General features: G+C 41.5%; 1 protein-coding gene across 4 annotated transcripts in view; it reads left to right on the forward strand.

The window, feature by feature from the left end:
• The window catches only part of CRTAC1 (cartilage acidic protein 1), a 149,574-nt gene that overhangs the window by 12,478 nt on the left and 123,906 nt on the right, over positions 1-13,190 (forward strand). For all 4 annotated transcript variants that reach the window (XR_005654710.1, XM_039871576.1, XM_039871574.1 and 1 more), the window contains exon 2: positions 3,027-3,226. Coding sequence is in view for 3 of the 4 variants with exons in the window: in XM_039871576.1 (XP_039727510.1) it covers positions 3,027-3,226 (200 nt within the window). In the remaining variant the exon portion in view is untranslated. The remainder of the gene's footprint in view (positions 1-3,026; positions 3,227-13,190) is intronic.

Genomic DNA, 13,190 nt, shown 5'->3' on the forward strand with positions numbered 1-13,190 from the left:
CTGCCCATAAACATCATTTGGGGAGCTTCTAAAAATACACAGCACCCAAGCCCTATCCCAGACCAGTTGAGCCAGAAACTGGGTGAAGGTCCTGGGCAGCAGCATATTTCTAAAAATTCCCTGGGTGATTCTGTTGGGCAGCCAAGTTTTAGAACCATTGGTCTAGAGCCTTGCTACTAAAGGTGAAGTCTGCAGACCAGTCTGACAGCTTGGCAGAACACAGAATCTCAGGCCCCACGTCAAACCCAATCAGAATCTGCATTTTACCAAGATCCTCAGATGATTTGTGGGCAGGTTATAGTTTGCTTTAAGGAAAGAACGGTTTTTAAATAACTGTATTCAAATCACCTGAAATCTTGTATTCAGGTGCGCATTCAGATTTATTTATTAGGTCTGGATTTTAACGAACTCCTGACTGATGCTGATGCTGATGCTGCTGGTCTGGGGGCCACTTTGAGTAGCCAGGGTGTCGTGGGAGGGCCAAGGTGTAAGAGAGGCCATGCACTGGTCTGCCCATGCTAGGCGATTTCAAGTTCCATACTAATGATGGTTTGTTCCTCTCTGGCCTTGGCCACCACGAGGGAACTCCTGGAAAACCCTACTGAAAAGCTGTTTTGTTCGAAATATGTCTAATATGCTCAGAAAAGGAAACCACACTGGTTGGTCTGAAGTATATAGAAGAAGCTGGGGAGAAAAAATGATGAAGGTCTGCTTTTTAAAACAAATCTTTTAATCCATTATAGAATTTTGGAGCTGGAAAGGACCATTAGAGATCTACCCCCAAACCCTCATTTTGGAGAAGAAAGTTGGGACCCAGCAAGACTGTGGCTCATTCAAAGTCACCAAGCAAAATAGGGGTCAGCCCATGGGTGTATTATTTCTTTTTAATCTCACTTTAAGTTATTAACCTGGAAATGGATAACACAGAGTAGCTACTTCTTTCATATGGCTCCTTTAATTAAAAGTTCTACTTTTCACAGATAAGATAAAAATCAAGAGTCTGGATCATGGTTCTTGCCCCTCATTGCCTTCATTAGAAAAGTTCTACCGGTTACGTGTATTACCCTAATAGGGCCTGCCTCCCTGGTAGCAGTGACCCAGATTGCAGGTATGGTGCCTGGGAAGAACCAACTAGCTTTTAGAAGGCATGCCTGATGCCACTTTTCTCTTTCATGCCCATTGCAAATGCCGTAAGCTGATCACAGTACTCTTTCAAGCCGCTGCCAATCAATTGGATTTGGCTCTAAAGTTGAGCCACATTTGCCATTCCTACAATAGAGATCATACTTTGAAAAGCCCAGTGACCTTCAGATCCATGCCACAATTCAGCGTGTCTGCATTGGTTAGTAAACACTCTTTGCTTCTCATTCCCCACCCCACTGCCCTGTCCCCCACCACCCCCCTCCCTGCTGCTCATTAATCCAATTACGAGTTTCTTTTATCCAACCAAACTTCCTGCCGAGTTGCAAACTCTCCTAGGAGTGCGTTGCCTTTGGCAATTAGACTGCCTGGTAGAAGATGCTGTCTTGTTCAGACATCTCTGTAATTTGGACTAACCTCACTCTGATAGTGCAACACCCTACGTGTGTCCTATGAGGACAGTCCTTCCCGGGATGGCTTGCCGAGGTTCATTTCTGCCCTGCGGTTGGAGCCCTGCCCTGTGTCTCTCTCCAGCCTCTCCAGCAAGGCATTAGGGAGATTTCAGATCATGTTTAGTTTCAAAGGCAGTGCCTAGGCCCTTCATTTTGGTCTCTGATTCTTGAACTAGAGCAAGCTTATTTGCTGGCAAAAGCGTCTGTCTCCTTAATGGGAAGTCAGTTTTCAGATCTTCTCTTCATTAAGACATCAGCCTCACTCAGCCTTGTTCTTGGCTGCCAGACTCACTGACAAGCCAGCAGGAAAAGTTCCATCAGGAAAGGGTTTGCTGCCTTCTGAAGGCAGGAAGGCACCCCTTTGCCTGCGGGACTCGACCTACAGCCTTTGTGGGACTCGTGCCAGCAGAGCCTTGAGAACACTCAGTGAGTTCTGATTCTAGGCCTGCGGGCAGAGTCTCAGGGTGATGCCATCTGTAGCGTTCTGAGCATCTCCCTCACTCAAGAAGGGGGTGGAGTCCTACTTTTTTGGCCATTCTCATCTGTCTCCTGGGTGTGTGCCACCGGCTCCTGTGGCCCCAGGTTGCTCAGCAACACCCCAAGTTATGTTGGAGATATAATAATGAATTATGCAATGAATTATACATAATTTATAATAAAACATGCACACAACAGTTTAATTTCTCCAAGTGAATGATGTACTGCCCACCAGGTCCCTCAGGAATGCAGTCCCTAACTGCCTACCTCTTGGTATAGAGATAATCACCAGCTGCCCTAGGGAGGGACGTGGGCCAGGAGAACCGGCCAAGTCACAGACTCCCTCCAGGCTTCCTCTGGGGTATGACCCACAGAAAGATAATCCTTCACTGCCTCTACTGTTGTTCTAGACCTAACGCTCAAAGGGATCTCAGGTCTAGACACTCATATCTGGACCCTCATGTCTTCCGCATTCTCCTGGTCTTTCTCCCCGAGTACAGGAGAGGCCTGTGTATTTATATTCTACCGTTCCTTTCTTCCTTCATTCATCCACTCAACAAATATATGTTAAGTGCCTATTATGTGCCAGATGCTGTGCTTGGCTTGGTGAACATGAGTGAATAAAACAGACAAAGATCCTCTCCCTAGTGGAGCTTACCTTCTAGCAGAGGGAGACAGATAATAAATAATAAACATAATAAATAAGTACATTTTACAGTATTTTATACACTGATAGATGCTATAGAAAAAAAAAGGCAGAGCAGGATAAGGGTGATCAGGTGTGATGAGGGCAGGTTGCAGCTTTAAAGCAGGTCTTATGGAAAAGTGACAGCCTAGGAATTGCCAAGCCCTTCATGAACAGGGGTGAAAGGCACTTTCGTGTCTACCTGGAGGTAGATTTTCCTGGGGGGTTTTGGCTAGAGATCTTTCAGTAACATTAGTTATTTTTGATTTCAGATGTTCAGAATGTTTCTGTTCCTGCTGCTGCTGTGGTTTCTGCCCCACACTGAGGGGTCCCAACGGGCTGAACCCATGTTCACTGCTGTCACCAACTCGGTGCTACCCCCTGACTATGACAGCAACCCCACACAGCTCAACTATGGTGTGGCAGTTACTGATGTGGACCATGATGGGGACTTTGAGATCGTTGTGGCAGGGTAAGTGCCTCCCGCCCTGAGTTTGACAAATGTATTAGTCTGCTTTTGTTGTGATAAGGCTGAGTAACAAATAACTCTGAAAACCAGTGGCTTACAACAATGCACGTTTCAGTCATCGGTCTTGGCTGGGCTTAGTGGGGCTTCTGGTATGCTTCGTCCTTGCCTTTTACTACAGCATTGAGGGGAGCTTACCTTCTAGCAGAGGGAGACAGATAATAAATAATAAACATAATAAATAAGTACATTTTACAGTATTTCATACACTGATAGATGCTATAGAAAAAAAAAGGCAGAGCAGGATACACACTGATAGATGCTATCAGGAGGAGGGTAGATGGAAGAAAGGCTTTCCATAGGCTTTCCAGGGAGAAAATTTGAATGCTCTGCTTCAGGGCATTCTCTTCATATTTAAGCCTCCTTAGTTATGAAAGCATTGCTTCCTTTACCAGGGGGACTCTACAATCTCTATATAGGAGAGACTTGTGGGTGACAATTATGATAGAATGGGATGCTCAAAGCTGCCTTTGCCCAGTTTACATAAGACAAAGAAAATAATAATTGTCTATTTCAAAGAAAGGAAGATGGGAATTAAGAACGATAGCTAAACTTCCTCTACACCATGCCTTGGTGCCCACTGCTCCCTTCTCTCCTGAGAAGCAATATTGTGTCGTAAGAAAAGTATAGGATTTGGAGTCTAAATAGCTTGAGTTCATGACCTAGATCTATAACTTTCTAGTTGCATGACCTTGATCCATCCCTTGCTTTCTGAGATTCAGAAATATCATCTGTAAAAATGGGGATGGCTATAATGCTCTCTCGTCCTGAAGCCTCAATAGGCTGTTGCATGTTCCAGGGCATTATAAATTCTACCAATTACATTATTATTTATTGAGCACTAATATGTGCCAGGAACTGTTCTAAGCCCTTTACATGCACTGCCTTATTTAATCTTTCTGACAACACTAGGAAGTATACTATCATCCCCATTTAAAGAAAATAAAATTAGGGTTCAAAGATGGTGAGTGACTTGCCTCTGTCAAATAAATAGTAAGTGGGTGAGTCAGGTTTTGAACCCCAAGGCTCCCTAACTCTAGACTGCAAAACTACATCATACAAAGTTTAGTTATCACTTCGAAAATCAGTCAATCAATAAAACACTACAGAGACCTGTCAGGCTTCTTCTGGGAGACACGAGCTATTATGGCAGCACTGAATGAAATAACTGGCATGTAACAGTAGAAAGCATTGACCTTGGAACTGTAAGATCTGGTTTTAATTCTAACCATACCATCTAATAGTTTTGAACCTTGTGCAAGTTGCTTAGCTATGCAGCCCCACTGTCCTCATCTATAAAATGGGCCAACTGAATTCCCTCACCTATCGCACAGGGCAGTGGTGAGGACCAGTGGTGTTGACGTAGGAAAAGATACTTTGTAAAGTGCTTTTCTTCTTTCTGTGAAGAGTAGAAGGGACTACATTCCAGATGTCCTAAAAGCTACTTAGCACACCATCCAACAGACTTTATGGATGATGCAGGTGTTCGATGATGGTACTATTCAATATGGTATCCACTAGCCACAGGTGGCTATTGAGCAATTGAAATGTGACTGCTGTGACTGAGAAACTGAATTTTTTTTTATTTTATGTCATTTTAATTATATGGCCACATTTAAATTAGCACAGTTTTAGGCTTTCAGAAGGAAAAACTAAAGTAAAACTAAAGAGTGGAGTGTGACAGGAAAAGGAAAAATAGAAATGGTTGTTACAACCCTTATTGCCTGAGGTGACCTGAGCAGGGTTGGGGCCAGGCAGCTTGTCTGTGTTCAGTTCTGTGACTGTCCAGTCACTCTCTTATTCAGAGAGAAGTGCTCCTGGCCCAATCCTGCCTCCCAGAGCTATGTGCTACTGAGCCCAAGTATCTGGTTAAAAGACTTTGATGCATTTCTGAGATGTTCTGGTTGGCCTTGCCTCCTGCTAGGTGACACCAGCTTCCCTCTGGTAGGCTCCCTCTTGTAGGTCAGCCCTCAAACCTGAGGGCTGACAGAGAACAGAGAATAGCGGGGCCACCATCCTTCCCCGCTCCTAGGCCCTCCACAAGTTATCACTGTGAGCATGCTCACCTTTCATCTTGTATGATGGGCTTTAAGCACAGGTCTCTATCCCTCCCATCCTTCGATTGAGCACAGAATTGCCCCTGCATTTCCCAAGCTTGCAGCTTTTTTCTTTCCAAGTGCTGAGCATTCATTTCACCTTCCTTTTCAATGAAATCTTTTGCTCTTTCTCTCAAGAAATTTGCTTTCGTGTCCTCTTTGGTAGGGAAGCTAAACCATCATTTGTAATCAGCCTAGAGTAGGTGTCTAAACTTGCTGCTTACTGTGGGGCCTGAGCCGTTCAGAGCCATCCTCTTGAAACAAGAACGAGACCATCCTGCATCTCCATCCCGAATCAACCAGAGATTAGGGAAAGCCCATTGTCTCTTCTCCCAAGGAAACGGTGAGCCAGGCAGCCCCTATCTGAGAAAGCTTGGATTGCTGGGTGTTCTTCTGGAAGATGATATTTCTTATCCCAGCAAAGAAGTTACATGGAGGACAGGAGGACAAAATTGGGCAGCCTCCCAGCTCCAGGTCAGGCCTTCTTTGTAGATATTATAAAGCACTGTGAATTCTCAATGAAAGACACGTTCTTATTTAAGTACCAAATACATTCCAAAGGCAAATATAACTTTTTATCTTCAGTTTAAGATGATTTGTCACTGTCTTCTTCTTTGGACTGGATAACCAGGGGTTGACTATACAGACATATTTAAATCGGGACCTTGGGAGATCATTTGGTTCACTCCTTGCCTTCAAATAAAGCCACACCTATAGTTTTTGGAGGCTGCAGTTATTTAGAGCCTTCCATGAGAATGTGTGCAATCTTTTTTGTAATCTAGCTCAATTACTTATGTCAAGACTCTATTTGACTAATCTGAATCCCTCATCGTAGAGCTTAATAAGCCATTTCTTTTATCTTTTGTTTTGCTGTTGCCTGTGAAGATATAAGCCAAGTGGTCACCGTCCTTTCAGATAATGAGTACTAGGGTCACTGTCCTCCTTTCAGTCCCTGTGGACTCCCTGGCAATATTTTTGACTTTGACTTTTATTCTATTTCATCCACCTTACACCCACATTTAACTCTGTTTCCTTCTTCATTTGATTGTAGGCTCCCTAAGAATCGTGTAGCAGGAATTGAAATTTTAAAAAATTGAACATGAATGCTTTTACCTGAGGCACCTGCGGTCCAGCTCATGACAAGCCCACTCTCTATTATCTTATAGACCTTTCCATTAGCTGGCCCCTGAAGGCATTTATGTTTTCCTCCTGGGATAATGGCCAGCTCTTCAGTTTATAAGGCGCCCTGCACTTGAACTTGTCTTGGATTTGTTGACCTTGTAATGTGTCTGACTGGAGCCCTGTTGCTTTGAGTATTTACTCTTTGAATAGGTTTGTTTTGTTTTGCTTTTTTGGTATCCTCGTTCTGGGTATTGATGGCATTGATTTTGGGCATGTTGCGGGCGAGTTTGTGTTGTGTTTCTGATTCTTAAGTTAATTGTGATGGAAGGCATGTGTGTGCATCTGACTCTGGGAGGAGCAGAAAATGACCGCCCTTTGTTCTGAGGGGATGGGGGAGGGAATGGGCCAGCCCTGCTCCTCTGCCACAGCTGGATGAGTGCCACTGCATGTGGAGGGCTTATCTGTTAACCGGCAGGTGCGTGATTGCAGTCTGCTTCCAGTCTCCTCCCTGCAGGGTGAGGGGAGGATTTGATCACCCCCAGAGACAGTCTGTGCAAGCACAGAGCGTTAAGGACCTTCAGGACTGGTTCTCTGGGTAAATAGAAAGCCCAGTGGCTTCCCTTTTACTCAGTAGAACTAAACACCCAATCTACAGTCTCCTGTAGTCTGGAAAGGAATTCCTGTTGGTGTCAATCTTACAAAATTCCTTTAGAGCAGCTTTTGTTTCCTGGGATATCCCCGGAGGTCTGAGATAACCACTCCCCCTCCTGCCTCTACCCTGTCAGTTTCCAAGAGGAGTTTTGCTCAAATGGAAAGATTGTAGTGGTTGTAAAGTTTAAATCACGATTTAGGTCAGTTTTTCCACACAAAGAGCATTCATTTGATAAAATCTTAACGCATTCTTCACACTGGGAAGGATTTCATTTAAAAGAATGCTACATGTCGCAAAGCCGTGTTTCATTTTTTCTTAATTTTGCAACTATGTCAGAAAACTCTTTTAATTTTCTAAAGTTAATTGAATTATTTAAAAGGCAAACTGTATTCAATTGTCAGATTTATCATAATTACATAAGAGACATTTTTGCCACTATAAATAATAAAAACAAAGATAAAGAAAGAAATCTTTACCTATGATTTAATCAAAGCAGCATTTATACATTTTATTTTAAGTATATATAGATACATGTATTGCAAAAAAAAATTCACGCAATATAAATAAAAGTAAAAATCCATCTTTAACAACTCCTACCCTACTCCAGTCTCATCCTGGTCCTCTCCCAGAATAACAATTGTTTTCACTTTGGTGTTTATACTTCTAGAAATTTCTATGATTGATATATATATATATATATATATATATATATATACGCTTATAAAATCTATAATTTTTAGTGGAACCAAATGATACATATTGTTCCAAACTTGCTTTTTTTCACTGAATAATACATTCATCATTCAAATATATAGATCTAGCTTATTTTTTTAAGTTGCTTAGTGTGAATGTACATTTGTTTTGCCACTCTTCAAGTGATATTTAAGCTGTCTCTAATATGCAACCATTGCAAACAACACTATACTGCATATCTTTACACATATATACAAATATTTCTCTGGGATCGATACTCAGAAGAAGAAATGCTGAGAATGATATGTAAGTTTCAAATCTTAATAGATATTACCAAATTGTTTCCAATCTCAGTCTTTTTCTATTTATTCATAGCCTAGAAATAAAAGGTGAGCTTTAGGGTTATTGAATTAAACAGCCTTACATAGGCTCCAGGGTCTGAACTTGTATCCAATAATTCAAGAAGGAAAAAAAGCAGCTCATTCTAGATCTGCAAAAGAAGCTTCTGCTATTAAAAACTGGATTGAGGAACTTCAATACTTTCTATTCAAACTGCTAGAAGGACTTCCTCTAAAGCCTTCTCTGCAAAAGTATATTTCTTAAATGGGTCACCTTTAACCCTGAGATTCATTGTTGTCAGTATCATGGAAGAATGATTTCCGGGTGCTGGCTCTTCTGCTATGGTTAGGCACGGACTGCCCCTGATTTGGGGTACTAATAAGACATGAGCTGGAGCAGGAGCCAGGGATTTTTAACCCATTCTTAAAATTCTTCTAAAATGGTTACTCAGCATTGCATGGCAGGTTTTCCACCCTCTCCCCAGCCCCTGGGCAGGCATAAACAATGAGCTAAAATTCTACCCTCCACCCCAAGTCACATACTGTTCTGACAGCTCAAACACCTGAAGCCCCTACCTTAGCCACACACACCTCCAGAGCAAGACATCAGAAAATATGGTAGGCAGAATAATGGTCTTCCAAAGATGCCCATGCCCGAATCCCCAGAACCAATGAATATGTTGTCTTACATGGCAAAAGAGACTTTGCAGGTTGGCTAAATTAAGGACCTTGAGATGGGGGAGATTATCCTGGATTTTCTGAGCAAAACCAGTGTAATCACAGGGTCCTTAAAAGTGGAAAAAAGGAAGCAGAAGAGGAGGTCATAGTAATGTAATATGGGTAGGACTCAACCCATCATTCCTGGCTTTGAAGATAGAGGGAGGGGCCACAAGCCAAGGAATGTGGGTGAGTCATAGAAACTGGAAAATGTAAGGAAATGGATTTACCCCTGCAACCTCTACAACAGAATGCAGTTCTGCCAACACCTTGATTTCAGCACAGTGAGACCAAGAACTGTAAAATAATCAATTTGTATTATTTTATACCACTAAGTCTCTGGTAGTCTGTTACAGTAGCAATAGGAAACTAATCCAGTAAGTAAAGGTTGGGTGCTTGGTGTGATTTTTCAAAAAGGTGATGGCCATTACCTCAGAGAATTTTAATAGTATTATTTTAATAACTTCACAGGAGTAAAATAAATAAATCATCCACAAGCATATTATTGAATAAAAGAATATATTTAAAAGAAATATACCACCAACAAAAGTAATATTTTTAACCAATGACAGTCTCCTGTTTTAGGAACATGTGCAGTTGTGGAAAGAATCCCTAACAGCACACTTTGTTCCTTGTTGACTATTCATATTAACTCACCCTGCAGCTCACTGTTTAACACCCAATACCAGGGATAGTTGGAGGTAGGGAGTGATTCAGAGCTTTTAAAGAGCTCACTGTCCTTGGTGAAACAAACACACCCAGACTGGGTGAGGTCATAAGTGACCTCATCCCCAGTGAGATGCAAGCATTCCAGGAGGTGGGAATAGGATGGGAGTACTTCTGCGTGAGAACCATGAGCATGGCCTTGGACGGACAGTAGCACACAGGTCTGCTAAACCAGGGGCAAAGGCCTCTCTTCAGGTCAGGAGAGTTTTAGGCTTATTTGGATTTTGTTGTTTGTTTATTTTTAAAGTAATTTTTTAAAAAAGCATTTTTAACAAAAAAACCTGATTTTTACAAAGTAGTGAAGGGTATTTATAAAAAGCCATTCCAAAATAGTAATATAATTGAGACACTAAAATTGCCTTGCTGAAAACAGCAAAGCTACTTTTAGTAGTCTGAATTTTTCATCCATTCAGAAAGTGGATGTCGGCCCTGTCTCCAGGCACTTTCCTTTGAGTCTCTGTCTTCCCATTTTTTTAAAGTGGTGGGCTGCCTGGAAGGCCTTGTCCTCTGGTCCCGCTCCAGGCTCTTAAAGAAGGCGCAGGCGCACAGCAGGCTGGAGCCTAGGCGGACCCTCCCCAGCCTTACAGCAGCCCCCCTTCGCCCCCGCCTTCTCCCCTGGCCCCTCCTCCTCCCTCCTGCCCACCCCGTCCCGGCCTCGCCCCAAGCATACCTCACAGTTCTCTTTTCCACTCCCAGAATCGCTTATGTTGTGGCGGGCCAATCTGACCCCTGCCTCCTTCTCCTGTGTTTTTCCTCATACGCCCCTTTTTTCAAGTCCTGCTGACCTGGTGAGTCACTTTCTTTCAAGAATGCTGTAGTTATGACCTTAATTTTCCCTCTGAAGAAGCAGTTACTTTTGAGGTGCAGGTATCTAGGAAAACACGATGGAAGGATATGAAGAAGCTAAAACATCATTTGCCAGTTCAAATTTTTGCTGTGTTGTAACCTGTTTACCTTCACCTGTTTGCAGGTTAGTCATGAAGAGATGGAGGGCAGATGAATATATGTCTTGTATTTGACTTACATCATCTTATTTTAAACCATCACGGCAGTCCATATGATATGTAGTATTTAACTGAATCTAAGTCAAACATTTTTTTTCACATTGTCACATGACTAAAATTGGGATGTGACCTACAATTGGCAGCTTGCATTTAATTGACAGTTATTTCTTTCCTAGAGGTATATAAAATCATTGTGAGTCTTATCACCAATTACATCTTTGAGTTGATGAAAGCACTGTAGATAGTGTTGTTCCCATTTTGCAGATGTGGAAACTGAAGCTCAGAGATCTGCTGAGGGTCATAGAGATGGTGAAAGGTGTAACTATTATTCTATATATACCCATTAAATTAAGTTTGTTAATTGTTTCATTCAAGTCATAATCTTTATTAATATTTCTTCCCTGTAAAGAATTGAGAGACTTTTTTTGAAATATCCCACTGTGGTAGTCCATTCTTGCTCTTTAAAGTAATTGATTAGTTGAAGGGATTTTTTAGTGAGGCGGGGGGGCGGGGGAGCGGGGCGTGGGGGAGGGCGCGGAGGATTCTTGTTTTCTAAACCCCACTTTTTCCTCTACTGATTTGGGATTTATACCCTCTGCTTCTGTTCTTTCACTGGTTTCCTTTCAATTTTTATGATACGTTTCTAATTTAATGAACTCTAAAATGATCTTAACCCCCTTCTGTAATAATACAAGGTCTTTAGTACACTTTAACTCTGAACACTCCTTCCTGGCATATGTATAGTATTTTATTCTTGCCCTTTGTTAATCCTACCAGTTATAATTATTATCATTGTTATCTAAAGACAATGGTTTTTATTCATATCAATTGTTAACATTTTATTTGTTCATCTTTCCTTCTTGCATCTCAGAAAGACCTTCTGGGATTATTTTTCTTCTTTCTGATATACCTTCTTTAGATATTTCTCTACTGAATGCCAAGTGCTGGTAAATTCGCTCAGTTTTTATTTAATCTAAAAATATATTTATTGTATCCCATTCTTAAAAGATAAATTTTCTGCATTCAAAATTTTAAGGTAACAGGTATTATTCCACTGTCTTCTGGTGCCATTTGTTGCTTCAGATGTCTCATATTAGTAATGTCATTCCCTTGTAGGTGATCTGTCTCTTGTCATTTCATCCTCTTTTGGAATTTGTAGTTTCACTACTATATGTATAAATATGGATCTCTTTTTTTAAAACTAGCTTGTGCTTCCTGAATCTGAGGATTCATGTTTCTAATCAATTCTGAATAGTTCTCAGCCACCAATTTTTTTAAAAATCTGCCCTCCATTCTCTCTGCTCTCTCCTTCTAATACTTTACTCAGACATGTCAGGTTTTCTCGTTCTAGCTTCCAAATCTCTTAGCCATTCTCATATTATTTTATGTGATGCTACATTCTGGGTAACTTTCCAGGTGTATCTTATAGTTCACTAATCCTTTCTTCCGTTGCATCTAAACTGTTGAGTTTCCATTTCAAAAACTGCTTTTCATCTCTAGGAGTTTCACGTGGTAATTTTTTTTTCAAATCTCCTTAATCATTTCTGATAGTATCTTGCTGCTTACTCATTTTTTGTGATTTCATCTTTTGTTCCTTTCAACATTTTCTACATACATACATACATACATGTCTTTGACAATTCTAATATCTTCATTCCTTGGGAGTTAAATATGTTCTTTGTTTCTTCTGATGCTGATTGTTCGGGGTGTCTTACCTCCTTATTATATTTGCTTGCTCTTAAAATGTGGAAGTTCTGTGGGCTTAAATTTGAGACACTTTTTTACCAGAAAGGGTTTGTACCCACCAATTCCGAGGGCCCAGGGGTCCTGCTGACCTGGGAAGACTCCAGCTCTCTCCAAAGGTCCTGGCTTATGGGAGGATTCTGAGGTTCAGCATCCCCGCCATGCTCAAGGGTTGGTAGTGCTCTTCAAGTGCTGTGAGCCCCTTGTTCCCATTTGTTACCACTTGCTGCTGCCAAATCTAGTTTCCACTTACTTTTCTGTAGTATGTGGTGATTGTTGGAGATTTCTCTTAAGCTTGCGAGCCCGGTAACACATTTAAATATGTTTTATTTGGGATCTACTTGTTTCAGTGGTAAGGTTTTTCAGAGATTTATCATACAGATAGAAACAGAAGTCTGGAGCTGTCAATAGATTCGGGATCTCCAAAGCTTATTTTTTATTACTAAGAAGACATGGGAGGGTATTTGAAGCTAATGGAAGTGGTACTTAAGAGATTCTCTTTGTTAGCTATTCAGAGATGCTCGAACTCACTTCTTGCAAAATAGAAAGAGCTCTAAGCATGGGAGACTTGGGTGTGAGATAAAGAGGGAGAAGGATTTGTATGCAAGAGAAGAGAAGCATGTACAGTAAGCCACGTTCACTCAAACAGCCAGGCCAGACCCTTGAATTGCCTCTGGCGGAGCATGGGAGGGTCCAGCATAGATGATATCATCTAAGGTCACTGGTGTTTGACTATGCCAACCAAGGAAATGTGTGACTATGCCTATCCAAAAGGACCCCTTCCTGTCAGCATCCATCTTTCCATGTTCTTTATAGAAT

The sequence above is a fragment of the Pteropus medius genome, unplaced genomic scaffold, assembly GCF_902729225.1.
Source record: "Pteropus medius unplaced genomic scaffold, Ma_sr-lr_union100, whole genome shotgun sequence".
Taxonomy (NCBI): Eukaryota; Metazoa; Chordata; class Mammalia; order Chiroptera; family Pteropodidae; genus Pteropus; species Pteropus medius.